The sequence below is a fragment of the Bradysia coprophila genome, chromosome X, assembly GCF_014529535.1.
Source record: "Bradysia coprophila strain Holo2 chromosome X, BU_Bcop_v1, whole genome shotgun sequence".
In the NCBI taxonomy this organism is placed as follows: domain Eukaryota; kingdom Metazoa; phylum Arthropoda; class Insecta; order Diptera; family Sciaridae; genus Bradysia; species Bradysia coprophila.
The window spans coordinates 9496602-9518694 of NC_050737.1; the positions used below are offsets into that span (position 1 = coordinate 9496602).

General features: G+C 37.2%; 3 protein-coding genes and 1 long non-coding RNA gene across 4 annotated transcripts; 1 reads left to right on the plus strand and 3 right to left on the minus strand.

Annotated features, from left to right (window-relative positions):
* Positions 1-200: 200 nt before the first annotated feature.
* LOC119085702 (unconventional myosin-Ib) lies at positions 201-8164 on the minus strand. Its single transcript, XM_037196151.1, has 21 exons — positions 7688-8164; positions 7475-7538; positions 7371-7384; positions 7195-7279; positions 6262-6356; positions 6046-6193; positions 5666-5980; positions 5586-5596; positions 5267-5520; positions 5072-5208; positions 4601-5007; positions 4390-4539; positions 4250-4309; positions 4074-4160; positions 3864-4001; positions 3687-3793; positions 3476-3611; positions 3265-3417; positions 3003-3050; positions 1874-2001; positions 201-1661 (listed from the first exon to the last, which is right to left on the minus strand). The coding sequence occupies exons 1-21, from the start codon at positions 8162-8164 to the stop codon at positions 1541-1543; spliced, it is 3135 nt and encodes a 1044-aa protein (XP_037052046.1). The 3' UTR covers positions 201-1540.
* A 4288-nt stretch (positions 8165-12452) lies between these two features.
* Positions 12453-14986, minus strand: LOC119080532 (mitochondrial import receptor subunit TOM70). The gene is made up of 3 exons (XM_037188947.1): positions 14777-14986; positions 13911-14539; positions 12453-13779 (listed from the first exon to the last, which is right to left on the minus strand). The coding sequence occupies exons 2-3, from the start codon at positions 14536-14538 to the stop codon at positions 12674-12676; spliced, it is 1734 nt and encodes a 577-aa protein (XP_037044842.1). The 5' UTR covers position 14539; positions 14777-14986; the 3' UTR covers positions 12453-12673.
* Positions 14987-15828: 842 nt separating this feature from the next.
* Positions 15829-16448, minus strand: LOC119081034. The gene is made up of 2 exons (XR_005088424.1): positions 16301-16448; positions 15829-16221 (listed from the first exon to the last, which is right to left on the minus strand). It is a non-coding gene; the product is annotated as an uncharacterized LOC119081034 (long non-coding RNA).
* A 4468-nt stretch (positions 16449-20916) lies between these two features.
* Positions 20917-22092, plus strand: LOC119080724 (putative methyltransferase DDB_G0268948). The gene is made up of 2 exons (XM_037189227.1): positions 20917-21254; positions 21319-22092. The coding sequence occupies exons 1-2, from the start codon at positions 21084-21086 to the stop codon at positions 21982-21984; spliced, it is 837 nt and encodes a 278-aa protein (XP_037045122.1). The 5' UTR covers positions 20917-21083; the 3' UTR covers positions 21985-22092.
* The last annotated feature ends 1 nt before the right edge of the window (position 22093 follows it).

Below are 22093 nucleotides of genomic sequence, written 5' to 3' on the forward strand. Positions count from 1 at the left end.
GATCCAGTTGCAGTATTAAATGACGAATATGAATTGTTTGTCCACATCGATTTCATCATAGCTTGAATAAATCGGTGTCAAATCATACAATAATTCTATTCACTGAAAACTATTCCAAACCGAATTGATGAGCAAAATTAAAATTTTCCTTTCCATTTCTTTAAGAAGTCGGCAGTGAATTTGTTTTGTTTGTTTTTTTCTAATTTTCCGTTTTGTTTTAAATGACTCTAACATATTTGTAAATTAAAATGATTTTCGGTTTGTTTTGTTGTTTTTTTTATCTTTAATTTAATTTAAATTTGTTGGTCCTGGCCTCGGTCCTGGGACGTTGTCTAATTTATTGCATTTTTTGTTGTTTAAAGTAACATTTCTAAAATCAAAAAATATTGTGCAATCTGATTTGTAATTAATTGTAATAGTTAACCATGTCGTAAAACCTGTATATTATTTTGATTTTTTTCATTTTCCATTTTAGATTTTCTCAATGCTTACACTTAATCCATCTAAAAACCACTTAAACATTAAATGTGTCTAGTGATGGAGACAGAGAGAAAGAGAAGGAGCTTTCACATTTGCTATTGGAGTATACTGGTTTTATATGGCTGTATGTCAGGAGCGTCCGATGGTTAAGAAATCAAAAAGTTACGGGTCTTCCCTAGATTTGAAAATTTTTGTAAAATTCATTTACAACTGGCGCAAAATCGAATAAGTGAAACTTTTGAGTTTTGGTTCACTCAAATATTCGATTTTTTTTTATTTAAATTTTTAAAATCGATTTTTGTAATCAACAATTTTTCGTGGGACCTCAACTTTTCGATGTTTTAACCATCGCACACTCTAACTATATGTAATGTTGTCCTTGATAAATGGCCTCAATACAAACAACACAACCACTCTACGGAGAGGTCGAGTCGAATGGTGCTGAAACCATAGTGACTAGACTTCAAGTATTAGCTCAAAATGATGTATCAAATCGCTTTATTCCATGCATAACTTTTGATGTTGAACCAACGGGGAAGCAACTGATAAATCGAGCATAATTCTGACTCGGCTCATATTATCCGTGCAGTATACTGTTTGTATAGAGGCTATCATCTAGTCCTGGATATGTTGAGTAAAATTAAAGATTTTTAAGAATGGCATTAAGAGACTACAACGTATCACAACGCCAATGGCCCCAATGTCTCTTTCTCCCACAAACTCCAACAAACTTAAACGACCAATAACGTCACAATTAAAAACACACTCTGACAAAATGGTTGCGCTACTAAACTAAAATCTATTCAACCAAACATCATTTTACTAGACATCATCTCAGATTTTATAACAAATAATTACAACGCCGCACAAGGCGCCACCGTTCTGTATCTTTCGTCTATTTTTATAACGAATGGCAATATAATGAAAAATTGTTTGACTGATTGCGCGCGAAGCTCTTGAGAATGACGATGTCTGCCTTACAGACAACTTACACTGACAACTGACATCAAATACGTATTCGTTATACCACACTCCGTTTTACTTGCAATAGACAATGAATTTAAATTACGATTTCCATTCGATTCCCTTTTCGAGTCACTTTGGTCGGACACATATCACCAACCATTCCGGAACATTTAAATGTAAAAACAACCGTTTGTTGACCGAAATTCGCTTCAAATCTTTAATTAAAAGAAAGAAATTTTTGTAATTTGTAATCTGCTCTGTTTGTGTCCAATCTTACAATCAGGCTCGGACTAGCCACATATGGCAACCCACCGAATGCTCGGTGTGCTTTTAGCCAAAGACACCTTTTCAAATTTTTTATTTTTAATGTTTTGAGCAGCTTTTCATTTTTAAGCAGCCAGTCCGGCCCTGCTAAAAATTTACTTACTCAGTACTAATATGAACTTCGGGAGGTTTTGCAGTTGCATTTTGTATAACCAAAAATAACTTTGTGACAATTTCAATTACGTGGCCTGTTTGAAACACGAAATCGCCCTTTTTACGACCAATTTCAGACTGAAAATTGATAAAATTCTAAGTAAATCAGTGAAGTTTTTTGTTCAGCGTATTTTTTGGTAGTAGTTTTTAAGTCGGAAAAATTAGGTTATGTCTATACCACAACTACGGTACGGAATATTATCTCACAACAGCAAAGTTCGGAGATATTGCTAGACGATAGATGTCGACTTTTAGCACTCCAATGTTCAGCAGGTAAATTTGTGTTCAATGGGAATTCAACAGAATTTTACTTTCTTTTGTACAATATTCTCCTAACCGAGAAATTTCGGCCCATGCGAAAGTTGACCGTTACTTGGCAGTTTGCCCCCTGCGAAAATGATCCATAACGTGTAGAGAACGTTCGGTTAATTTTACGTACATTTTTTTGTGATATTCAATTTTCACATTCACCACTATGGGCCATCATAATGTCAGTCTTTTCAGTCTTTATTACGGGCGCCAGTTTTTTTTAGATCGCTTGCCCCATGTGTCCATATGGAAAAGGCGGAACTGTAACTACGTAATTCATTTATTCAGAAACATCTTTGTGATACTCGCAAAATGCATCGTGTAAGTTTGAGCAACTTGCTTCGGTAACTGTTTTTCGACAAGTGTAGTTGTACACCTCACCCTCGACTCGGATCTACAGACTCGAACAGACAGTCACTGAAGCTCAAAAAACACACTTGTGAGTTTAACTCATGCTTATGTAATCAATTACTTTCACAACTTCCAATGAAATCTACTATTATTTGAGAGAGCGTTCATTTGCATCAGTTGGTAATGGAACTTTTGTCTCAAAGATCTATGTAAGTTCTTCACTCCTTCAAAATTTTTCAGCCGTCAGAGTTGCGTTTCCTCTCTGATTGTAAATTAAGAAATTTAAATTACTTCGGTCAAGGTCAAAATTTCCCCATCGGTTGTAACTTGGGAAAATCATGCTGAGCGTAGATTATAATTGCTAGTTTATAACGAACGGAAGTCTAGTCTAATAACCCACAGACGCTAAGATTATTTACCTGAAATAAGCATCCTGTTTCGGTGCAAACCTGTTGATTATTGCAATCCTGTAACAATGGTAAAAGCAGGCATATTGAAACGAATCTAGCGAGGATTTGATTTTCTACTAATGAAATGGAAAGCAAACGATTCTACTTTTGAAAGCCAACGACAATTAGTTTGGCAGAACAAGCTGAGAAACGTTTCAGTATCGAACTTAATCATTTGGCCGCCACATCTACTTGTACCGATACCCAGACTTAATCCGAAAAACAGACTTACCGCTTTCACATGAAATACTGCAATGTTGTCCAGATAGGGACTCAGAGACAATCGATAAATTTCGGTAGCCGGAACACGGTACTTTATCTGCAATGTCCGTTGGTCCAACAGTAACATTGAACTAGTTGATAGCACTAACAGAATAGGAACAAACTGCAAACGGAATTGTGAGTAAAATCTGTTTCACTTTTCAACGTTCCATTGGTCTAACCTTTCCACTGGAACGTGCAATTTTATTGATAATATCGGCGAAGACCACATACTGGTCACTGCTGTCGATGGACAATTTCCTCCATTGACTGTTGTGACGTAATCTAACGTAGTCACCTAAAAACGGATGAGCAACACTGAAAGGAAAAGACAGAAATGGGAACCGTGTTAGTGAACGCTATTCGCCAGTAATACAAGGAGCCATTTCTCACCTTCTTGGATATGACGATTTTCTATCTTTAAATATGATACTTGCAGTCACCTTTTCTCTCATTCTGTTTCGTGCTGTCTGATCGAATGTAAGGCGGTATTTGTAGCACTGGAAAATTATCAGAAAATGCTGGGAAATGAGTGGAACGCTTATGATACCTAACGAATGGAAAACTTACTCTCCAGCGATGATAAATGTTCCGTAAAAGTAATGATGTTTCTGCTAGAAAAGGTGGTGCAGCTGTCCATTCCGAACTTAACGGACTCAAACTATCCGGAGGCAAATGTAACAAAAGTGTAAGGAGAAAATGCCGTCGCTGGGAATAAATAATTAATTGTTGTTGCAGATCAGTCGGGTTGAGCTAAAACGTAATCTATGGGCAGTTTACCTTCCACTGTAGATATTGTCTTTGTATAACACAGATGGCCCATTGCACTTGCTTGCGGTATTTCTGCTGTCGGTATTCTTCTCGAGCCTAAAATCAATTCCAATTGAGTTATTGAGGATGTGGGAACGGCATTATGAGAGCGTCAGAAAATGCGAGAATAAATGACAATTTCTCACCACTTTGTATAAACACCAAAGATGTCTACGTCCAGAAAACGGTACACCGAAACGACATTCCTATGTTTCGGATTAGTTTACAGTCATGCACAGTACATGCTCAATAAAGAAATCAATAAAGCAAAAAAACAAAAACTTACTCGCCACGTCCTCCAGGCACTTGATATTATGATCTGACTGTTGCGCAGACTGAGGAACTCTTTTCGTTTCGAGTAGCTGCGAAATTTAGTCTGAATAAGACATGCCAAGCTATCAAGGCGCGATCGTCGAAATTCTTCCAGCTCGTACACCTGATCGTACAGCATCCGCTTTTAAAATACAAATCGCTGAATGACAAAGGATTGGCCTTACCGTTCTTGGACTCCGGATAAATACTTTTCTCGTTCCAATGGTGAATTCTGCGTGCGGTAGTGGCAGTTTACGTATAAGAATGGCAATGCCCTCAACCACATTGTCGCCACGAAAATGGGGCCAGGTGTCCGGGTTCAGCATTTTGTACCGTGACAAAAATTTGTGATGATTTATGTGATAACAATGGCCCGAACGCCACAGTGCCACCAATGGCATTAAGCTCATATACCGAACTTGATGTTGCACCAATGCCATCTCGAGTACATTGTTTTGCCTGTGCTCATTCGGCTTGATGCAGAACACATAATTGGTCTTACGCGTTTCCACCATTGAGAGGAGTGTTTGCAATTGTGTACGAAGCGATGATCCGATACTGGTGGGTTTACGAGATAGCCGTTTCGGATTGCCTGTATTGAAGTGAGATGTGCCGATAAGTGAGTTAAGGTGGTTAAAATGAGCGTAAAATCTTACCTTCCGGAAAAAGGCTTTGTACTACAGGTAATTTACTTTGGTATAGACACGAGCTAACATTTCTCGGAAGGAATTCCGAGTTTTTCTCAAGAAATCCATTGATTGAGTATTGTACAGATCCAGCGAAATGACGAATTCTGAGGAAGAATTGAAATAATCTTCGAATGGCCGCGTCAGAATTGAATGAATTCTTACTGAAATCCTGCATAAGGTGCATTGGTGTCTAAGCTGAGGAAGTTCGGATGTCCAGCACAGCACTGTTGCATTCGAACGAGTAACGCATCGTCGTAAGCCATATGCGGTTCATCCATTAGATTCAAAATTCCGTAGCTTGACTTGTCGATTAGGTCGCAAATAATTTCGTTATCGAAAAAGTCCACTTTGGTCCACTCTAAACCTTCTCTCAGATACAGTTCCTGTTGATATTTCAATGTGCTTCGTATACAATGCTGAAAGGAACGCAAGGGAACAAATGTAAAACGAAAATTGATGGAAATTGAGCTTATCCATTTACCTGATGAACACCTGCAAGAATAGAAGAACTGAATTAGTTTCTAGCACAAAAACGCAAAGCGTCGAACTCGAAACACTTACGCTCATCACAATAATTGATTATCAATTGCTCGAATGAATTGAATTCGAAATTTTCGAAACCGTAAAAGTCCAGCACTCCAAAATTTTTCCCACGCAACATCGACTTCGACTTCAGCAAATCGTTTATACGATTTACCACCCATGTGAACAGTCGACTGTACATTATACGGCACAAAGAATTCCTTGTTCGATTGGCGTTTGTGAAATCTGCATCCGATCCATTTTCGACTGAATTCCATCCATTGTCAGCTCGGGTAAGGCAATTGAGTAGTATTTGAGCATCTAAACTTAATAATTGAGCTGTTTCCATTAGTTCTGCGGAAGAAATTTTAAATCAGTCAGTTGGATTCTTTTTTTGTTTTTTTTTCTCGATCGCATACCATATTCGTTGGATATGTTGCATCCCTCCGTTCCGTCTATGTTTGTAGTTGGCACAAACACAAGATTGCCTAACTTAATAACAACAGCGATTATCTTAAAAATTGAAAGAATTTCGTCTTGATTAAGGCCTAGTACATCGAGTGATTTCTGGAAAGTGAAACGAAAAAAAATTGGCATTTCGAACAAACAATAATTTGGCAATGAACTGTAAGTACCTTAGTGTAACTAAAGTTATTTTTATCATCATCTGTTGCGTTTGCATGATTTAAAAGCTCATATTTGTCAATATTCCTATGAAGTTTCAGCGATTCTGGAAAACAAAAGATTTTTTTAGAAAAATAAATTAAATCATGGACGGGACATTATCTGGAGAGGAGACCAATGCTCGAGGGATATTTGAGATCGCATATTGTCACTTAAATCATTACACCAGGCAGCAATTTGACACTTTTTGAATGTGCTCAAATGGTGGCGTAGTGCGTACCCTGACTACGAAAACACACATCTGGTGGTTCCAATAGTGTCTTTACAACAAAAATAAAACTGAAAACATATGGATTGGGGTTGAGTGAAGTCACTGCATCCTAGACACTTGCTCCACCAATGACTATCCCGTTTCGATTATTTTTTTACATTATTTGTGAAGCGGCTACAGTGGAACCACAGACATCATTGAGACCAACGGATGTGGGTTTCGTACTTAGGACAACGACATTAGGACATTTGTGCACAAAGCCTGTGTTGTCTACTTTAATTATCAAGCTGGTGCACTGTACTAACTCAATTCATTTATTTGCTTTCGGCATCAACTTTAAGATGAGTGGCGAAAGAAGTGGTCTTTTCAGGCAATAATAAAATGGTGAAGTTTGGTTTCAGAGGGGCCCTTGCTTCCAACCTTTGACTTTTCTTGGACTTTTTTTTGTACAATTAGACCGTCTTCACCGGCTAATCAGGGTGACATCGAAAAGCCTCAAGACTACTAAGTGGAAAATCTGAAACTTCGATGTCAAATTCACTTGTTCTTAAAGCATCTAGGCTTCAGGAGTAAACTGTTACTAAAAATTTGGTCACGAAGTTCTCCTCATTTTTCTAATTAAATTTTTTACTTTCTTTTACAATAAAGCCAATCATCATCAGCGTCTACTTACTTAAAAACTGGATATCAGCCCCAGATATTAATTGGTAAAATATATGAAAATTGCGTTCACTAGGATACTTGCTGGTAACACGTGTCTGTAACGATAAAAGTGACATGGAATTAGCTTTTCATTCCATCAAATTCCACGAACAATTTGTTTGAGATCCGAAAATGAGTTTCTTTTACCTTTTCTAATGAATCTTTTGCAGCGAGGATTGATCAAGGTTCATTTTAATTAATTTTTTGTTCATGGCAATTTAAAGAAATCTACAAGAAAAATGGACACTTACAGTGGAAAATACGTCCTCCGATCGGGTCGCCCTTAAAATCGAATTCAATGTTGAAGAACTGACCCTGAAAATGGAAATAATTTTAGCGGTAAATGAACTGTACGATTCATGAAAGCATTTCGTGGAATTTTAAAGCTTTCGTATCAATCATCTACAATGGAGATGATACGAACAAATTTCATTACGACGTAGAAGTAAGTAAATTCGACTTACATATCGACTGGAGTTGAAATTCTTTGACGTTGAAGCATTTCCAAGTGCCTCAAGAAATACATCGGCCTGTTCAATACGATCACGAATCCTCAATTGCGTGCTACTGCTTCCAACTGTATCCAACGATGACGAGGAAACAGCACTGGAAAATCGATTCACGTTGGTTGCATATTTTCGGCTTTTCTTGGCTTGCACGGATAACGATCGGGACCGAGTGAGCCGTTCGATAGAATTGGTGTCCGGAACCATTTTCCGTACGGGCGAACTGTGATTCCATTTGCTATTACTGCATGATAAACCGTCACATTCTTGATTCGCTAATTTCCCACAATTGGAATGGCCACATCGCTTGCAATTTGTTCGTAATTTATTCGGTGATGTAACACCGGTATCACAGTCACGTAGCGTCGATTTGCTGCAACCCAACAAGTGGCTTTCGTGTCGATTTTGATTATGAACATTTGATAGGTCGCACATTGACTTTTTGAGACAGGAATCGATTACGATACGCGGTTGCGGTGATTTTGATCGAATAAATTCGATGCTGTTGTGTTTCGAGCATTGTGGTTTACTGGTCGTTGACTTACAAAGGTCAAATGATGTTGAATGTTTGTGGCACTTGTTTACGTTTAATGGAAGTGTGTCAGCGCTCTTATGATGAGAAAAATCAAATTCGACAGTCTTGTCATGCGAACATTTCTGAAAATAAAATAAAAACGTTTTCTTCTGTGTCCAGCACCCCATCCACTGAACATTGATCAGTGAACAAGACTCACCTTCAGAATCGATTTATCGATATCGAAAGAACGTTGCTTAACAATTTTCTCTGAATCTTTCACTTCACCACTCGCTACATGTTTGTTGGCTGAAAAACTAACAGACGAATGCCTCTGACGATTATTCGCAGTCAATTTCGAACGACGTGCTTCCGACACATGCGTCAAAAAATGCACAATCAATCGACATGATTCAGTTTTTCCGGAGTTACTTTCACCAGACAATATGATACATTGATCCTCATTATGATCTAAGAGCCATTGATATGATGAATTCGTAATGCCATATCTGGATTAAATTCATAATAAAATTTTGAAACTCAAACACTGAATGGTTCACAAATTTCGGATGAGTCTTACATGTGAGGTGGAAGTTTGAATATATTTTTGTTGGCATAGATTTGCAATTGATCCTGAGTGTACAAATTGAGAGGCTTAAATGGATTTACAGCTACTAAGAAGGTACCAATTTGTGTCTAAACGAAATGAGAGAAACGAAATAAATAGTAAATTTGTCGGAGAAAAATGGAACGATCCACTTACATAAATTTGATCGCGTTTGTATCTTTGATGTAAATTATTTATAAATGAATCTTCGGACAAAATTTCTAATAAAACTGAATCCCAGCATCCGATTTCATGTTCTAAATTTGGCATGATTATAAATTATCTTGTCGGGGATGAACAGCAGAATAGCTGCAAAAAAACGTTAATTTTGAATTGAATGACAAATTATGAGCTTCAAGATCTTTCAATAATTTAAAAAGGATTCATTAGACGCGCTGTTCCAATGTTAGCACTCTTTGATTCTGATTCGTTGACCTTCTTCTTATTCTTTATGTCGACGAAGCGGACGACAAGGATACCAGTGGAAACAAACCATTGTTTGAGGATAACGATTTTGACATATCAAATTGAGTTTTCGTTGGAAAAATATTTTACTTTACAGTCCCTTACATGAACAAAACAAAAAAAAGATTCTTCCTCGAAACCACAAGACAAATTGTTTCAACCTGCGAATTTTTTTACATATTCCACTGGAAGGAAAACATATTCCTTCTGAAGATATCTATAAGTAAGCAGTGACTAGACCAGACGAATTTTTAACTTATGGAATGTGCACGGATGATGGCATAGGTCTAGGTACCCTGAGTACGAAAAACGAAACACATCTGTTGGTCTTAATGACGTCTGTGGTTCCGCTGCAGTCGCTTCACAAAAAAAAAGAATTGAAAGTAATGTGAATGCGGAAGTTATTGGTGCAGCAGGTATCTAGGGTCCAGTGAATTCAAACAATGGTTTCAATACCTATCGTTACTGCGATATCAAAGGAAGATAAATATCATCCAAACAAAATCTTCGATATTGTATAACGGTATGTAATGGAGACCTTATAGACTGAATGTTTAAATTCTAGACACCTTGGTTTATTCTGCACCTGTCCCGTTCCAATTACAATTTAGTGAAGCGTAACCATAGACGACATTGCGACTAACAGATGCATGTTTCATACTCAGGACCTCGAGACCTGTCTTAATGCAATTTAGCACCATCCGTGCACAAAACCCGTATTGCCTAGTGAGTTAGAACCATTTCTTAAAGTAGCTTTGACTTTGTCCTAAGCATTAATACCCTGTGTCCTAACTGCCCTATGTCATAAAACACCCTATATGTCCTAAATGCACTATTTTTAAAAGTTACTAAAATTCCATTCTGCAGCAATAAATAAACTCGACTGAATTTATGCAATTGAAGAACTTTGCGAAAAGTTCATTTATTGTCACTAGGTCAATGTGTGGATATTTTTCCAGCCAGCTTGACAACATTATGGACATCCTTTCATTTTCTTTAAATTATAAATTAATAATTCAGTGCTGCTTTTTCATAACATAATGCGAGTCCTCCGAACACAACACTTAAATCACATAAATAAATCATCTGATCGCATAGCTATATATACATCACATATACACACCACTATGCTATATAATGTTACCTGTGTAAAGTGCATTGTTCCGTAAGCATTGATTTGTTACTAATTGGCATTGAATAGATTTTTTTGCAAATTTACATGCACCGTAACAGTATGCAAATTGAAAACATTTTTCGGCAATTCACCGATTTTATATCAATTCAATCTAAATCACTTAAATTAACCGAGATTTTTTCTGTGTCGAAAAATCTTCGTCCGATTTCAGATTTGAAGATGTTGATTTCTATTAGTATTCCTGTTTTGACAATATTATTTTGGCACAATTGTGTTTATATACTCGTTTGTTATGCAGCTCCGATTCGATTTGGTGAAAGCAAACTTAAATAAACGATTAAATTGTGTGATGTTTTTAGAATATTTATTACTTTTAACACAAAAATATCAATAAAAAATTGAAAATTGTCACTGCTGCACCATCTTTTCGATCTTTTCTCTTTGACAAGAACCAACAAATCATATAATTGTCCGCTGAACTGGTGACACTTATCCATCTCAGCCGTCGTATTGCGCAATTTTCAAAAAATCTGATGTTTGATTCTAAGAGCCATATAAGAGCAATTTAGTTTATGAAGTCGCGACCAAATGGGATGAACAATAATACATCTTCTGCAAGAAGCTATTTCCGTCATCATTGTCAAGTAAAATCAAGCTTAACTCATGCTATTGAGTAAAATAATTTGGACAACTCCTACCGTGACATAATGAATGTTAAGTATCGGAGTTGCGAATTAGTTATTTATACAACCGAGTGATAAATGCTTTATTAGGCACTATATGCGAAGATTGTCACATCGTGTGCTAAAAAAAGCATTTATCATCGAGTTGTCTACAACGTTTTTTTGCAATAAAGGTAATGGAAAGTCCTACTTTTCGCCACTTGTTGCTAAAAATGACATTTTTCAAACGTTATTTGGGTGACGAATGAAGGGCTTTTCTAACTGATGGTTTTTCCGTTTATCACTCAGTGACAAAAAGTAGCTCATGTGGTGAGTATCAACAGGAAGCTTGAAACAAAATAAGTTCCACAAACAAGCATTGTAGGAAAACAACTAAAAGTCAAGTTTAATGCGTAATCGATAACGAAAATAAAAACAAAATTTTTGGTGTCGGGGAATCTCGCACACGCGATCATAGTATGCGTCCTTTTACGACATGTAACGAAAAGTCATGACTGTGCGAGATTCACCACTTAGAGGTGAATCTCGCACACCATGAATTTGTGTGGTGTGCGAGATTACCCTACCCCAAATTTTTCAATTCAAGTATTTTCCTAGGGAAGCTAGAGACACCGTTTCACCCTGTCGATTCTCACTCGTGATCGTGAATTTTATGTGGAAACAGCACAACCTTCGGCGCGGTATACAAGCTTGCCCATCGGAAATAACAGGGGACAAAATGGTGGAAATGGTACTTCTTGTGTGAAAATTACCGATCCGAGGCGAAGCCGAGTTTTTAAGATTCAAAGACGTGAGGTAATGAAATTCACACAGGAAACATTATTTCCATTATTTCTCCCTCCTATTGACTAGTACTGTTATATGATTTATGAGGAAGACCATACTTTTTGTAATTAAACCCATTTTTTCGAAGCCCAACATGAACAATTCTTAATACAACTTGGGATAAACGCCAAGGCGAAGTCGATGTCAATAAACGCACGAAAAAGTTACTAGCTATGTCAAGTACTACTACAGGGCATTTAGCGGAAGATACCTTCTACCTGTTAATGTGGTCTTTTCAAGCGAAATATTTGTTAAAACTAATGAAGTAGTCGGTGGCGCATTACTTGTTTCGATTAAAATTATCATACTGGTGGGATGTCTTATAGACGATTAACCTGCATTCTTACTACGTTGAGTCATTGAGTGAGCAACGGGATAATATTAAGACATGCAACGAAAGGCTTTGCAAAACAAACACACATTTCCGCTTGCGACCTCTTATCTTGAGCACTAACGATCAGTAAGCGAATTCCGGGGAAAATAAAACTCCAGCGTCAAATAACAAATGGTTTTAATTTTGACTATAGCCAATTCCGAATCATTGGGAAACTAGAAGAGCGAATGTCAAATTCACAACATATGCGGTGTTTAGTTCGTTGATTTAACATAACATAACGAGATTGATTCCAACCAAAGCAAAAAAAATGTCACAAAAAGGAAAAGTCGAAGCTTACGCACTAAAACTCAAATCAACCGATCTCTCAGACGAAACTATTTATTGCATTCCACTGGCCAAGGCCGACAAACTGGACATATCAATTCCTAACTTTTTAGCCACATTTATTTGCGCCACAGCAGCATTACGCAGTGCATACAGGTGCACCATTTCGGGTTCTGACTTTGCTAGTTTCAACGCTTTCTCGAACAGTTCAACGGCCCTCTCCAAATTGCCTCGCTGAACTTCAATTGTGCCCAGTGTTTCGAAGGCCAGTTCGCATTTCTCATCGACCTTTATGGCAGTATGCATGTAATCGACAGCTTTGTGTACGTCACCATTCCATTGCAATTGCATGATTCCTCTGTGCACGTACAGTGAAGCCATGTTCGGAGCTATTTTAATCGCTTTGTCGAAGAAGGAATCGGCCTGATCGAATTGTTGCTGTTCGGTAAGTACTTGGGCCATAACACTGTAGCTCTCAACGCAGTCGGGAAATTTGGTAATAGCATTGTTGAAGTCATTCATCACCGTGAATAAGGCTACTTGATTTTGGGTCACAAAGGCGAGTCTGTATTCGGCATAGCATTTCTGAATGTATGTCATTCCCTGTTCGGGGGCTAATTTTACTGCCATCGCAAATTCTTTAGCCGCATCTTCTAACCGTTCGAGTAGGATGTACACCTGTCCGCGTTGATGATAGATGTCTGCATTCTTTGAGTCCAATTTTTCCGCTTCACTAAAATACTCAAAACCCTTTTCGGCGTTATCGCTTTGTACATTCAACGAAGCTTTCTTAATCAACGCATTCACCCTCAACGCAACATTGATATCGTCGTTTTTGATCAGCGTATCGAAATCAGCTAAGGCCTCGGCTACTAATCCCGTTAGTAAGTAGAATGTTCCTCGTAGTAACGTCGCTTCCATTTTGTACTCAGACTCTGATTCACTGGACTCAATTTCTTCGGTGCACGCCGGTACTATCTCGTCATATTTCTGTGAGTCGAGCGCCATTTTCGCCTTTACGAAACCTTTCGGATCGGTACTGGCCACAATTACCTTCCTTATGGGATCGTTGGTGAATGAAGCAAAATATGTTTTAATGAAGTTTGCCGATGGTACGGTTGGCTGTCTGGTTTCCATTGCCTTGCGGGCATCATTTCGACCTAAAAAACACGAATTTTGATTAGCTCACACAGATGTTGGCTTTTAACGACTCATGCAATCAGTTCAGCCTTCTCATCGAATTGAGAATTTGTGAAAATCACTTTTTATCGTCCACAACAACTCAACTCACCCATTTGTTTTAGAATGCGATCAGCAAAGGCCAATGTGCTGTTGTTTTGGAAGCTTTCCAGAATGCATGTCGCAGTTACATCTTCCAAACTCGACGAAAAATCGTTCAAATGTTCATATGCCCGAGCACGTCTGTGCAACGCTTTCACATATTTCGAGTTCAACTCCAATGCCTTGGAACAGTCATCTCGCACGGACGTCCATTTTTTCAATTGTTCGTAGGCAGCTGCCCGATTTTGGTAGAATGTTGATAGGTCGACGGCACTGGTTGAAGGGCATACCTCAATTGCTTTGTCGTACCATTCAATTGCTTCGTCGTATTTTCCCTTTTTGAAGCAAACATTTCCTTCGTTTTTGTGTGCTGTGGCCACTTCCAGTGGACTCAGTTCGATCGCTTTCTTTGCAACATTTTCCGGTTGTTCTTGTGTTAGCTTATCGTCTCCATCCAACGAAATGGTCTGTCCTTTCAGATTGCCGATTGACTTTTTCGTTTTGTTGCCGGGTTCGTCTTCTAGACATTCGGTTTGTCTTCGATAATACAAATATCCGATTCCAATAGCGATTGGAGCACCTAGCAATACAGCTAATTGCCATTTTGGAAATATGGAGCCAGTACTACCGGTTGACATCCTGAAAGTATACACAAAATAGGAGGTTATGTTGTCATACCATTTCAATTAGTATAACTCTAATTGGACTTTCAGCTGTCCCCCCAATCTCTTTGATAGTCCATAACCATGGTGAATCTGGCCAAAATGCCGAAAACATTCATGCAACTTACATAACAATTAAAAGACCGTTCGGAGGATTTAAGACAACACAAATAATAGAAAAACATGATCCCGAAAACATCATTTTCACACTTACGTTTTATCCAATATTTACGTGTGGATCGGTTGATCGATTATGTTCTCGATAAGCGCGCTATTCCCTTCTCCCGTATTCCGAATGTCTAAGACGGTACCAAGGAATTTTTATAGAAATTTTAACAAAAATGTTTTTACTTCATTCCAATGAAGGGAAAGAGATAAGAGACATAAGAATTGTCAAATCTACTAGCAAGAGCATGTGTATGTGTGTGTGATCAAAAAAGGTTTTCAAAAGAGTTCTTGCAGAAACGAAGTGTCGGCTGATGCATATAAGCAGGTTGTTCAATTGTCAAATTTGAATTTTGCGTTCGAAAATTTGAATTTTAGAAAATTGGAAGGATCAACGCAACTCAAGCAAAAATGATGTTAATGACAGCTGTCAAAAATAGAGTACTATTTTGTATAACAAATTTTTCCAATATTTTTTTTTCCATTTTTTGTGTGTGAAAATTTGTTCGATACACTGTCCACCTTCAGTACTTTATTAAGAGTACCACTCATGCGTTGGAAGGTCTCCAAGTACCATAAGTGACATTTGTTATTTTGACGAAATTAATTAATGGAATGTAGCTATTTTATGAAACAGTTGTCTTAGCAGCCATTTTATGCGAACTGATCTTGCTGTAGAAGAAGCCGAGGGGATGAGTATTTGACTTGAGAGTTTCAAAGTCTAATAGACGTGGAATAGAAAGCTTTGGTCTCGGAGCTCATGTAATTTTTGAGTTCCGATTAGTATCAGCGCCACCATGTCGCCTCTCGAGTGACACATCACTTTCAAAACAGATTCCAGAACTATATTGGCTGTAGGATTTTACTTCGGTATAATAACGTCCGATGGCTTAAGTTAATACCAACAGAGACGCATTCCGAGCTTACTTTAGAAATGCTACACAGATATACAAGGATTTTCAAAATTGATTAAAAGTCTTTATTAAACAAAACGGCTTCTTTTGACGTATTTATTTATATCTTATAAGAACAAATTAAATTTCAACTTTCAAATTTCAACTCTACACTTCGTTCAACTCGACAGAATCCACTAGAAGCTCAATCATATCGGATTGTATGAGCACATACATTTCACCTCTCCATTCCGTTCAGTTTGACAAATTCCACCAGTAGCTCCACCGGCAATACAGTTATTTCGACAGGTATCTACGTCACAAGTTGGATCTATCGGATTATATGAGCACATACATCTCACATCTCCATTCCGTTCAGTTTGACAAATTCCACCAGTAGCTCCACCGGCAATACAGTTATTTCGACAGGTGTCTACGTCACAAATTGGATCTATCGGATTGTATGAGCACATACATCTCACATCTCCATTCCGTTCAGTTTGACAAATTCCACCAGTAGCTCCAGCGGCAATACAGTTATTTCGACAAGTAATTATGTTGCATCGAAACGATCGAGATACACATCCCGTGCCTTGAGTAACTAATTAAAGTGCGACATGAATATGAGCATTTTCAAGACATTTAGAATTGTCACCCAAAATTTATGAATTGCAAATTACCCTCGGCAAGAATATTTCCTACAAGTAGAACAAGTATAATCACACGCATGATGAATGAACTTAATCGGAAAGTATCCGTTTCTTATCTGAATAAATAAATTCGAACAGCTCAGGTTTTTATTAGTTCAGTTCATTACACATACGATGACAACAAAATTAACACACGCGGAGCCCCGGATCTCTTTCTGGGATTGTTCAAAAATTCCTTATTTTATTTTAGATCTCACCCAATTTTTTCCGACTAAGTCGGTATAGTAGTTGTTACATATATATATGTATTGTTAGCCCCTGTTGACTAAAAAGCTTGCAAAACCAAGCTAACGTAGTCGTTACTATAGCTTAAATTTTTGGAATAAGCTAAAAAAAACTCACCAAAGCTGTTGTATGAGTCTTGGACGACGGATTTTAGGCTGTATTACGAGTTGTGTGAAAGCGCCCTAGAAAAATCGTCGAATTAAGTACGTATACAACTTTACATGCAAAGTACGGAATATCCTCATCAGTCCTCCTAAATAAACCGTGGTTTTCGTTGAAGAGATTTCCTTCCAAATCAGTTTTAGATGGTATTGTTCACATCAAACGCTAGGTCTTATGTGAATAATGAACAGAACCCGTTAATGAAACCACTTTTTCTAGCCTGTTTTACACGAGCACGAAATTGTTTATTGTCGACATCGAGTCAGCAACTGTGTCAACAATTCGTGCAATATTATTCGATTCGATTAAATATGAAAATACAAATAATAATGCGCCGAAAATAGACGTTAAAGCATTCACCACCTATAACAACTAGAGCAATTCTTAACGAAATTTTTAACAGCATTGTGGTGGTTATTTGTGTATCTGTTTTGCACGGCTGTCCTCAACGAAGAAAAAGTTTTTTGAAAATGTACCAACAAAATGACTTCAGATGTGAGTTCTGTAAATATAGATCGAAACCACTTTACTTAGTCTTCAACTAGATCCTTCCCCATGGTCGACTGCGAAGAAAACGATTTTTTCCATACATTTTCAAGATTATTCTGAAAGCGACGAAAAAGAATTGTTGTTTAATGACGTTTTTATATTTTTTATCGATGAAGACCGTAAAATTTTTCGATTTTTTTTATAAAGTCAAGTTTTATATTTAATCGAATCGAATAATATTGCACGAATTGTTGACACAGTTGCTGACTCGATGTCGACAATTAAACAATTTCGTGCTCGTGTAAAATAGGCCAGAAAAAGTGGGTTTATTTACGGGTTCTGTTCATTATTCACATAAGATCTAGCGTTTGATGTGAATAATACCATCTAAAACTGATTTGGAAGGAAATCTCTTCAACGAAAATCAGGGTTTATTTAGGAGGATATTCCGTACTTTGCATGTAAAGTTGTATACGTACATAATTCGACGATTTTTCTAGGGCACTTTCACACAACTCGTAATCATCGATATAATAAATATACTGTTATGTATATAATGAGACACGAAGAACGAAATTTCGGAAATATAGCACACATACAAGTGCAAAAAATGCGAATCACAACACGAAACGAAGAGAAAAAGGAAATTGAGAAATGCAGAGTTTCAATTATTTTCAAATATTTGTATGACATTATTTCGCAAACTTTCTCAAAACGTAAGTTACGTTACACATACAGCCATGTGGTCTTTCCGCATTTGACATTACTTATCTACCCTATATTATATCGATGCTCGTAATACAGCCTAAAATCAGTCGCCCAAGACTCATACGAATAACTATATCACTTTCAACAGCTATTGTGAGTTTTTTTTAGCTTATTCCAAAAATTTAAGTTGTAGTAACGACTACGTTAGCGTACCTAGCTTGGTTTTGCAAGCTTTTTAGTCAACAGGGGCTAACAATACATATATATATGTATGTAACAACTATACCGACTTAGTCGGAAAAAATTGGGTGAGATCTAAAATAAAATAAGGAATTTTTGAACCATACCAGAAAGAGATCCGGGGCTCCGCATGAGTTAATTTTGTTGTCATCGTATGTGTAATGAACTGAACTAATAAAAACCTGAGCTGTTTGGATTTATTTATTCAGATAAGAATAGTTTCCGATTAAGTTCATTCATCATGCGTGGGATTATACTTGTTCTACTTGTAGGAAATATTCTTGCCGAGGGTAACTTGCAATTCATAAATTTTGGGTGACAATTCTAACGGTCTTAAATAAAATGCTCATATTCCTGTCGCACTTTAATTAGTTACTCAAGACGTGGGATGTATAGGCTCATTTAATCCTCTACCTCCACTTTGTGACGTAGACACCTGTCGAAATGACTGTATTGCCGATGGAGCTACTGGTGGAATTTGCCAAACTGAACGGAATGGAGAGTTAAAATGTATGTGCTCATATAATCTGCTATCTTTACTTTGTGACGAAGGCACCTGTCGAAATGACTGTATTGCCGATGGAGCTACTGGCGCACGCTTGTGTAAGGGATGATAATAAACGGATTTATTTTATTAAAAAAAAGGTCCCAGAACTCAGATCTGAAGTCATTTTGTGGGTACATTTAAAAAAAACTTTATCTTCGTTGAGGACAGCCGTGTTTGGACGCTTGATTTTAGTTGATTTCGTAAAAGCAGATGCTCAAAAAAAATCTTGTAAAGGGTTGAAAGGTTTGCTTTTGAAAAATCCTTGTTTTCGGGCTCGAAACATGAAACATGAATATTTATTTTCATGTGTCGGGGCCGAAAATAAGGGAGTTTCGAGATTTTTCTCGGGTTTTCGACCCCTTACATGAATTTTTTTTTGAGTTCGGGCTACAACTCGCAAAATTGCCTAAAAACAATCGTCCAAAACAGATACACAAATAACTATTAAACAACCGAGGTTAGGCACTAGATGTATAAATTGTCACTCCAGACCGCAGGTGGAGTGTGACAATACACATCGTGTGACGAAAAAAGCATTTATCACCGAGTTGAATACAACGTTTTTCGCAATAAAGGTAACGGAAGGTCCTACTTTTCGTCACTTGTTACGAGAAAAATATTTTGCAGTACAGTCGAAAAGAATAGATTTCGGTTTTTTCAACGAATACAATCCAAACGATGTTATTTAATCCACATGCGATTTACAAGTTATAATACATATACATACATGTATCAATGTGTCGGTATATTTATTTAATTACTTTCGTTTTATTCACAGAAAATTTTTCGCGATAGTACTGCTCGAAACAGGTCATTTCTCACCGGAGACCTGAAATGAAGACAACCTGACTAGAATATCCGGTAGCGGATACGACCTAACTTCAGAGAAATGATAAGCGCGGCCACTCATGGCTGGGATAGAACACGCCTGACGATGACAGATTGATTACATGTAACCGATGGGAGAAAAACTCCATACAAAATCCAACCAATACGTCAAAAATATATGTGAAATTGAGAGACGAAATGACAGAGAAAATTGTTGCAAAAAATTTGGCTCAGGCGTGTTCTATCCCAGCCATCAGTGGCTGCGCTTATCATTTCTCTGCCTAACTTGAATTTACAGTTCAGAAAATTCAAGCATAAACAATAAAATTGACAGTATACCTGCATCTTGACCCGATTTGCCAAAAAAAGGTAAATTAGGTCAGGTAAAATATTTATTTTCTTTGAATTACTAAGCTGTTGTTTTGCTTTGTTCCGACCAATGTTGAAAGCAATACAACAGCTTAAAATTATTTATTTTCTGATTTTTTTAGTTCGAAAACTGACCTGTTCCTAGCCTTACGCTAAGCGTTATGATTTTTTTTAAAATTATTTTCTCAAAAAATCCCCTGAATTTTTTCGGAATTTAAAATCAAATCAAATTAAAATGATCGATTCTGAGGATTTTCAGTGTATCTTGTGATTCAATAACAAGTATTGACTTACATAGCGCGCATTTGAACTGTTTTTATTACATTTGTAGGGTAACAGATCAAATGCTTCGCATAAGCTCGACTCACCGGTACAGATGGGCGCGCGCACAAGCTCAATTACCCTGAAAACCTTCAGAATCGATCATTATAATTTGATTTGATTTTAATTTCAAATAGGATATCGCGTAACATATTTGATTTCTAAGATTGAATAGTATTTTACTTGACTAAAAATGAATAAAAATATGAAAAGTAGAGTTTTCGTGTGAATTTTGTTGATCCGAGGCGAAGCCGAGGTCAATAAACACACGAAAACGAGACTTTTCATTTTTATCCCAGGCTATGTAATGGATTTTACATGCTAAGGGTGCCGAAAGTAGTGCTTGAAACATGAAAAGTACGGTTTTCGACGCATGTAGCATGTAAATTCTTTTATTTCCTAATGAAATCTAGAACGGAAGTTTATTTGTGAATAATGTATGGCACCAGCAACGTTATTGTTATTTTTTGATTTAATAAACGTGATTGTCATCTACAATAATTAGTTTTCTATAAAAAAAACTCAATTTGCTAATTAAAGATTTGCTCTGGACGAATCAAGGATATTCTTTATCGGGTAAGTTCAGTATATAACAAGTATAAGTGAATGTCTAGTCCCCTTTTGATACGCGTTTTGGAACTCCTTCATTAATTTTATTTCTGGTGAACGCAATTTCTTTAACGACATGAGCAGCTCATGTAACTGTTATACACTACGCAATCTATATACACTCGCTATAACGTAACTGACGTAATCGCGCGTATAAAATAAACATCTAATCCAAATATTTTGTTGTTTTCCATCAGGTATATACGGCGATATGTATAGTTACATAATGTGAATGAATTGTGCACTACAAATCAAATGAGTCGTTTATTTGAAGCTGCTGTTATTGCAGCATCGTATGCAAAATTTCGACCACAACCCCCGGCCACTGTAATTGCGCACGTAATTAAATACGTTAAGGAAGGCTTATTAACAGAACATCCCATTGATCTGAGCCTGGCTGTAGATATTGGTTGTGGCTCTGGCCAGGTATAAAAAGACATAAATTATAAAATCGATGATGTTCGAGTCAAAGTTAGTTATTTGTTCCTAGTGTACAAACTTTTTGGCCCCACATTTCACAACAGTTCACGGTTTCGATACATCAGCAAATCAAATCAAACATGCAAAAGAAAACAATTCATTCGCTAATGTTCTGTATGACGTTGCGGATGGACACAGTCTACCGGTGATGGATAATTCTGTTGATTTGGTGACTTGTTGCCAGAGTTTTCACTGGTTAGATACGAACATATTTTATCCGGAACTGAACCGCATATTGAAGAGAAACGGCGTTGTCGCCCTAATCACATACGAAATGCCGTTTGTAGTGTTGAATGCTACACACAAGACGGGTGAACAGGATATGACCAGACAATTAATTCGTAGTTTCTATGGACATTCGAAAATAAAATCCTACTGGGCCGCAAAGGAACGCTGTTTGGTTGATACGGCGTATAAAACTGTCGTTCTGCCATTTCCAAATCAAATGAGAATTGACGATACGTTAATCAGTGAAGGTGTGTCGGCATCGTCGATCGTTGGCTACATTAATTCGTGGTCAGCATTTCAATCTCTTAAAGACAAGAATGCTAAAGAGGCCGACGAATTTATTGATGAGTTCAAAAAAGTGTCCACAGACATGTGTGGCGGTGACCTGGATGCTGACTGTTTTAGTCTAGAATATCCGTTTCATCTGGTTATGGCGAGGAAAAAGTGATGGAATTACGGGTCATGTTACTTTACGATACAAAAATCAACTGGCTGGATCTTTTATAGATGAGATGCAATGCATGTCTTATTTTTGCTAATAAATTTTACGAATCGAT

Excerpts from the sequence above, each read along its gene's own strand:
- LOC119085702 (XM_037196151.1), bottom strand. The coding sequence starts at position 8,164 with ATGTGCGACCTATCAAATGTTCATAATCAAAATCGACACGAAAGCCAC. Across the intron at positions 3,418-3,475 it reads TTGCACGTTCCAGTGGAAAG|TTTGTTCCTATTCTGTTAGT; the intron begins GTTAGACCAATG and ends TTCCGTTTGCAG. Across the intron at positions 3,051-3,264 it reads CAGTATTTCATGTGAAAGCG|GATTGCAATAATCAACAGGT; the intron begins GTAAGTCTGTTT and ends CCATTGTTACAG.
- LOC119080532 (XM_037188947.1), bottom strand. The coding sequence starts at position 14,538 with ATGTCAACCGGTAGTACTGGCTCCATATTTCCAAAATGGCAATTAGCT. Across the intron at positions 13,780-13,910 it reads TCGCATTCTAAAACAAATGG|GTCGAAATGATGCCCGCAAG; the intron begins GTGAGTTGAGTT and ends CGTGTTTTTTAG.
- LOC119080724 (XM_037189227.1), top strand. The coding sequence starts at position 21,084 with ATGAGTCGTTTATTTGAAGCTGCTGTTATTGCAGCATCGTATGCAAAA. Across the intron at positions 21,255-21,318 it reads TTGGTTGTGGCTCTGGCCAG|TGTACAAACTTTTTGGCCCC; the intron begins GTATAAAAAGAC and ends ATTTGTTCCTAG.